Source organism: Mus caroli, chromosome 8 (assembly GCF_900094665.2).
Source record: "Mus caroli chromosome 8, CAROLI_EIJ_v1.1, whole genome shotgun sequence".
Lineage (NCBI taxonomy): Eukaryota > Metazoa > Chordata > Mammalia > Rodentia > Muridae > Mus > Mus caroli.
In genome coordinates this window covers 85,621,890-85,629,508 of record NC_034577.1, presented here as the reverse complement: position 1 = coordinate 85,629,508, position 7,619 = coordinate 85,621,890, and the positions used below count along the sequence as shown (strand labels likewise).

At 47.9% G+C, this 7,619-nt stretch overlaps 1 protein-coding gene across 1 annotated transcript; it reads right to left on the bottom strand.

Moving 5' to 3' along the window:
• Positions 1–845: 845 nt before the first annotated feature.
• Positions 846–2,974, bottom strand: Mt4 (metallothionein 4). The gene is made up of 3 exons (XM_021170906.1): positions 2,912–2,974; positions 1,592–1,657; positions 846–1,101 (listed from the first exon to the last, which is right to left on the bottom strand). Exons 1-3 carry the CDS (start codon positions 2,940–2,942, stop codon positions 1,010–1,012), a joined length of 189 nt encoding a protein of 62 aa, XP_021026565.1. The 5' UTR covers positions 2,943–2,974; the 3' UTR covers positions 846–1,009.
• Positions 2,975–7,619: the final 4,645 nt, after the last annotated feature.

Here is a 7,619-nt window from a genome sequence, read left to right as displayed (position 1 = left end):
TTGTTAAGAAACCTCTGGGAGACATTATTTTCATCTGTACCATTTTCTCCTTGCTGGTGTACGTGTCTGTTGCCCCAACCTGGTGCTGGCCCAAGTAACTAAACTCAAACTGCCCCCTCCTGCCCCCCAGGCATACAGGTTCTGTTCATGACTGGTCAGAGCTCAGGACCATGAAGCTTTTTGCTGGGTGAGTTTACCTGGATCAAGATCAGGCCAGGCTAGTCAGGTTAAGACAGACATGTACCATGACAGACCTTCACTCAGAGGGTTTCTTTGGGCCCCAGGTGATGGTGTATACTTTTAATCACAGTACTCAGGAGGCAGAGGCAGGTGGAACTCTTGAGTTTCAGGCCAGCCTGGTCTATAGAGTTCTAGGTCAGCTAGAGCTACACAGAGAAACCTTATCTCAACAAGACAAGACAAGACAAGACAAGACAAGACAAGACAAGACAAGACAAGACAAGACAAAGGTTCTTTGAGTGGGGAATCTCAGAAAGCTCTAGCTGAGGACCATGATATGGGGCAAGGTAGGCAGCCTAAGAGTGTTATCTGTGAGCTGTTGGAGCTCAGCGCCACTGTAGACTTCTGGAAGACTGTAGAAATGCTGGTTTTTGTTTGGTGTTGGTTAGGAACTGTTCCCAGGGCCATGATGGCTGCCCTGTGTTTGTAAAGTGGGAGAAAGGCCCAGACACAGTTGCAGCACCTTAAAGTGAGCAGCAATGAGCAGCCACGTGTGAGTGGGGTTCCGGTGGGCTGCTCGAGGGTCTGCGATAGAGCCAGCCCTCCTTGGTTCTTCTTGGTTAGGGTTAGGGTTAGGGTTAAACAATACTCTGAGCCACCAGACAGCCATGAATGGAAACTTTATTACTCCAAGAACTTTACATGGACATCACCTGCCCCGCATCTGGGCACACATATAAAAAGTACAACTTATTATACAAATTAAATCCCTTGACTCAGGTACTGTGTAGTCACTTCCCGGGATCTCTCCCGGTGCCATAGGTGGGTTTCAGGGACAGCAGCTGCACTTGTCTGAACCCCCTTTGCAGATGCAGCCCCGGGCACACTTGGCACAGCCTGGGGGACAGCAGGGACAGCAGCCTGAAAAAATTAGGAGATGGACAGATGAGTCATGGCTCTTCACTTCCCACCCTCCCCCCAACACCTTAGCGGAAGCAGCAGGAAACCCTGGGCCAGGAGGCTGTGGGATATGAGAGCAAGAAGGGACCTCAGAGGTCCTCTAGGGTCCATTAGTGCTCCAGACAGAGGGTGGGCTTTTCAAAGGTCACAGCCATGACAGAAACAAGATCAGAAGCCAGGGTTCATTCCTCCAAACCAAGACTTTATCCTCCTCCTCCTCACTGGGCTGGACAGAACCAATACCATGCTCCAAACACCATGGATGTCCTTAGAGCTGGGTGGGCTGCAGCCCCAAGGAGCTTTGTCCCATGTCTCCTTGGGTGTCATATCATATCCCCTCACCCCCACTGAGAAAAAGGATCCCAGAATCCCTGCACTGCCTTCACCGGTGCCATCGAGGGATGGGGCTATTCCCACTCGCATCTGGCAGTGTCCAGGTGACCATACTCACTTTTACGACAGGTTTTACAGCTGCAGGTTGTGCACTTGCAATTATCTCCGCAGATGCAGATCCCTCCTAGGAGCGAGGACAGAGACCAGGTGAGCATGGGGCTACGGTTACAGATGCTCCTTGGTGTGCGTGTGGGTGTGGGGGAGCAACACAGTGGCTAGACAAGAGGGTATTGCTGCTGCTGAGCATCACCCCAGGACTGTGGATAGGTCAGTGGTTCTAGTGACAAGCCATGGCTGGGGACCGGGAGCAGGAAGGGCAGCATGGGCTCAAACCAGGTTTCCTGTGACAATGCACATTCCTGACCCCCAAGCCCCACTCTGGGTGGGTGAAAGAATCTGTCATTTAAAAACACAGGTGGTACAGATGTCCATTTAGCACTAACAGACAAGGACAACCCCAGACAAGGACAACCATCAAGGGCATTCATAGCCTCTTCTTGACAAGGCCAGATGGAAAACCTGAACGGAAAGCAGAAAGGAAAGCAGAGACCCCAGGGGCCTCTATACCTTGCTTTAATTTCATAAAAGGGACTCACACTTCTTTGTTTCTCTCAACTCATCCTGTCTGTCACATTCAATTTGAGAACACTCAAATTTTCTGTATCTTTTCCAAATGTAGGGGACAGACTTCTACTATTAAGGATGAAGGATACATTTGAAACTCTTAGGTGACAATTTTCAAGGCTGAGACCATACAGGACTGTTTTGAACCCCGATTGATCTCCCACCTTCTGGTCAACATTCTTCCCTGCACCAAGCAACACAGAATGGCTTTGAACACAGGGTCCTCCTCCTCCTGCTCAGCCTTCTGAGTGCTAGCATGCTCCACTACAACTGACATTTACTGACTGGAGAGCACAGCTAAGCCTCTAAGCATCCACCCCACCCACCCCCGGCTTGCTAATTTTAACCTTTCCATAGGCTCCATAGTCCAGGAGCCACCCAGAGTTGAATAACCCCAGTTTGCAAAGGAGGACACAGAGGTCTATAAATCAGATGTGTTGGTGAATGAATGGCAGCTGAAAACCAAAACCAAGAGTCCAGGTTCTGGGCCATAGCTCCATTCCTTACTCTGGTGGCTGCCACTAGGGCCCTGCAGCCAGAAGAACGAAGGTTTTTAGGTCCCTTCCTTCGCTATTCCCTGGACCAGGACTATCCGTTTCAGCAAATCTGGCTGGGAGACAACAGAGTGAGAGTTGCCAATCCGGGATAAACCTCATCCATGGCACCTAAGTAAAGTTTCCAATAGTCCCACATGCTGCCTTGCAGGATACAGGGGTAAAGTTATAAGATTCCCTAACAGGGCTTCCTTACTTACCAGACATACACGTGCATTCCCCAGGGTCCATGGTCCAGGTGTGTGAGCAGCTAAGAAAGGGAGGCTGAGGCAGCAGCTGCTGCAGGCACCCTCTTTATAGTTGTGTAGGTGTGGACTACAGCTCACCCCACCTCTCCCTGAGGCCAGACGCCCTGCACACGGCCCAGTGAGACGCTCGGGGGTAGGGAGGGCAGGCAGCAGAGGGCAGAGGGCAGGTAGAGTTGTTTGGAGGTTTAGGTGGCTTTCACAAAGGGCTAAGCCTGCCCCACCTGCTTCCCTGCCATAGTGTTAAGGAAGCCAGGTGAGGTTCCCGTGGCACTCAGTGAGGGCTCATAGCAGCACACATCCAGCTGCACAGGGTTAGCTGCCACTTCTGTTCCTCCTTCCTGGGGCCACTCCTGCCTAGGCTCAGAGCTTCATTCTTTCCCATGGTTGTTGGTCTTTAAAGGCCTCACCATAGACAGTGGGAAAGCACGGGGATGTGCCCACCTGGACTGGGAACCTTTCCTTCTAGATCACACATGGAGGGAAAGAAGAGAAGACTTGGTGGGGCTTCTTAACCAGCCCCAACTTCTATCCCATCCCCAGGCTTTGGTAAGGCAGCTACCTACCTTTCATAGCGTGCAAAGTGCCCAGTGGATGATGGAATGCCCCATGAAAAAATATTGGAGCTGCAGTGATCTCTCTCTCTCTCTCCGTCTCTCTCTCTCTTTCTCCTTCCCTCTTCTTTCCTCCCTCCATCTCCCCTCCCCGTGTGTGTCCCTTGGTAATATGTGTGCACACATCTCATGTTACTTGCTCTGCTACACGATGATTTATTCACGTGCTAAAGCAGCTCTGCCCCTTCCCAGTCTTGCACGAGGGTTTGTGGATGCTGGATGTATGAAGGAATGAATAGATGAATGAGTCAGATGATGTAACACATAACTGAAGATGTGAACTGGAAAGTGGACAAAGGAAAGATGGACTCACTCTCGAGTGTCCGGCACGTGGCAATGCTGACGGCCTCTGATGAAAAGTGGTTTTCCCATTCAGCCCATGTAATACTTCCTCCCTGTTCTCAGCTCATCTCCATCACTCAGGACTCAGCCTGACCCCCGATACCATGAACGTGAGCTGAGAATATCTAGTGAGGGGAAATGTACTGGCATCATGGTCATCAGGAGTCAATGTCAGAAGTAGAGATGACACTGTGCTGGTACAGAGATGGTCCCTGCAGGCACCCACACTCTTATTCTTTACTTTCCAAGGACCTGCGCTGTGCTGTGCTAGATGCTGGGGACCCAGTGCTGATTAAAACCAGAGCTTATGGTTGAGAGCGTCAGGAGTGCAGTCCAGCTCAGGAACTTCATGCTGGCTTGTGGCTGCTCACAGTCTTTCTGGGCCTGCAATGGGAGTTTATGCCAGCCCATCTGTGGCACAGTCAATGTTCCCTGCCTCTAGCAGGTATTAATACCAACAAGAGCCTGGCCCATGGAACAAGCCCAGAGAGGGCAAGGCATGTCCCTCTACTTGTCTAAGCCATCTCTCTTAGCTCCATGCCACCTGTGCCAGCAACGGTGCCAACATCCTCTTTGGATGATGTTGTGATGTTGCTCAAGGCCAATCGATCAACAATTGTAAATCCCAATCCCTTAATACTTCAATATTTCTTAATTCCTGGGCTGTGCAGGTTGAAACAGTGTAACACTTGCTGGTCTGGTCCAGGCTAAGTCACATCCAGGCTGGCTCCAGGTCTGAGAAAGAGCATACCAGGCCTAGCTCACTGCTCTGCCCATTCTCTGGCTCACAGCTCCTGATGGAAGCTAGTGGTCAGAAACAAATCCGCCCTGAGGAAACAAATGACTAGAAGCATAGCTTCAACTCACGCACAGAAATCCGTGTTGTGCTGGCAGGACAGCACTACCTATCAAGCATAAGGATCTGAGTTTAATCCTTAGACCCCCATGGGCCTAGACAACTGAGTCCTGCCAACCGCCACATCTCGGCCATCTTCTCGCACACACACCAAAATGAATAACTGTAAAAAAAGGTTTTTTACAGACATAAGCATGTCTTTGGAGACGTGAAACTTTTACATCCTTGTGGGATTCCAGGAGCCTTTAGAATCTGAAGATTAAGTTCTAGGCCTTCTTACAGGAGTGGGGAGTACATATAAATATACAGCATCTCCCCCACAGGGGTCTGGAGTGGCCCTGGCTGGCCTCAAACTTTTTATCCTCCCGCCTGAAAATGCTGGCGTTACAGATGTGTGCAGCTATGACCAGCAGCTTTGGTTTTACCCAGCACTTTGACTCCTTTGAGCCACCAACTCCTAAATATCTCTGTCTCCAAAGTGACTACTACTTTATATGTAAGTACATTCATATAATTTTCCCCCAACAATAAAAGGGGCTGTTTCAAAGAAGTGTCCGATGCCACTTCCTCCATAGCTCAAAGTGACTGGGTTTGTCACTTCCTGTCCCATGAACGTAAAAGTTCACAACATGTTCTCTGAGGCAGAGAAGGCTACAAAGAAGTGTCTGGGGGGTTGGGTGGGTGGAGGGTGTGGAGAGATGACTCAGTGGTTGAGAGCACTGACTGCTCTTCCAGGGGTCCTAAGTTCAATTGCCAGAAACCACAGGGTGGCTCACAACCATCTGTAATGGGATCTGATGACCTCTTCTGGTGTGTCTGAAGATAGCTACAGTGTACTCATATAAATAAAAATAAAATAAGTCTTTTTTAAAAAAAAGTTTCCTTAAAAGAAAAAAAAAACCAACAAGAAGAAGAAAAAATTACATTAATTTTTAAATTTTTGAGACAATAATTGTAACATTTCTCCATTTCCTCTCCCCTGCGCTCCCAGACCCATCCTGACTCACCTTTAAATTCATGGCCTCTTTTTTTCCCCATTAATTGTCATTGCATACATATCTGTATAAGCATATACAAATATATTTCTAATATAACCCAATCAGTCTGTATAATGTTACTAGCATGTGTGCTGTCAGAGCTGAGCTTTGCTGTTGGACAACCAGCTGGTGTGCTCCTCCCTGGGAAAGGACACGCTTTCTGCTCCCAGCTTCCCTCAGTCACCTATAGTTCTTTGTGTAGGGTTGGAGCCTCATGGGCTTTTCCCTGTGCAGTTTGGCTTGTCTATTGGTGTCCTCCTTGTTCAGCTCACATTCGGGCAGTTATGTTGCTGAGGCTTAGTGGGTGTAGCTTCTGATGTTGTTAGAAGACACAATATCATGCCAGGCTCCTTGATCCTCTGGCTCTTACAATCTTTCTGCTTCTTCTTCCACAATGTTCGGTGAGCCTTAGGTGCCGGAGTGTTTTGTAAATATATCCATTGGGACTGGGTTCCACAATCTTATGTTTTTGATTGGTTGTAGTTTTCTGTAGCGGTCTCTGGTGGAAAGAGAACTTTACTTGATGCGGGTGAAGACTACATTTATCTGTGGGTATAAGGGCAAACATCTATAGGTTGTTGTTAGGGATTATGCTAGCTTAATAAATTAATGGCTATAGATTCTCCTCCAATAACTATGACTTCACTCACACTGAGTAGTTAGCTATGTGCCAGAACTAGGCATGGTTTCCCTCTTGTTGAGCAGTTCTAGTCCAATGAGAGAGCTGTTGGTTACCACCAAGATATGTGTACCACTACTGCACCAGCCGGGGTATCATACCATGCTGATCGTTGATGTGTATCATAGGTGTCACAGGGTGGGACAGTTGGTTGTCTCCTTTTGGAAGCTTACACAGTGCCTTCTGCTACCATGAATCTAGTCCTCAGGGAGGGGACATTCAGATCAGGTGTAGTTCAGGGGTATCTGGGTTCTGTTTCTAAACTACATGGTATCTTCAGCCACAGGGATTTACCTTCCATTTCATGCTGAGGGCAACAATAACTGGCTGTATGTTTTGGGAGTTTCTTGGACAATTCTGGCCAACACCTTAGAGAGATCTTCTTGTATCTGGTATTGGGGTTTGTTCGGTGGTATTTGGCTCTTAGAGGGAGCACTGACCAGCAACCTAGATGGAAAAATTTCATTAAAATTATATATTTATTTTTTTATACGGAGACTTTTGTGTGTATTACGGTTTCTTAAAGGTAAATGATTGTATGGTTTCGTGTGGCTTTTTTCAGACATCTTTGCTATTTTAGCTACTCCTTCCTTCTGTATTTACCTCCCTTCCCCTCCCCTAAGAAGCCGCTTTCCCATTTCACCATCAGATCATCTGTGTTCTGCTATTACCCTCCCCCCACCTTCTTCTGTGTTTACCTCCCTTAAAGGTGTCCCCCTCCCATTTCCCACTGCTGCCAACAGATCACTGATATTTCACTATCTCAATTCTCTATTGATCCTCAACCCCCTGTCCTGGCAATGGTCCCTTCCACTTTGCTGGTTTCTGTAGTTTCTGAATTTAATTGTATGCATGTGTACATACGTGCCACAGAATGCATGTGGAGGTCACAGGACAATGTCTGGGCGTGGGTTCTCTCCTTCTATCCTGTAGGTCCTGGGGACTGAATTCAGATCATCAGATTTGGCCACAAGTTTCTTTACCCATTGAGCCACCTTGCTGGCCCTCTTTCCTTCTTTCTTTCTTTCTTTCTTTCTTTCTTTCTTTCTTTCTTTCTTTCTTTCTTTCTTTCTTTCTTTCTTTCTTTCTTTCTCTTTCTCTCTCTCTCTCTTTCTTTCTTTCTTTCTTTCTTTCT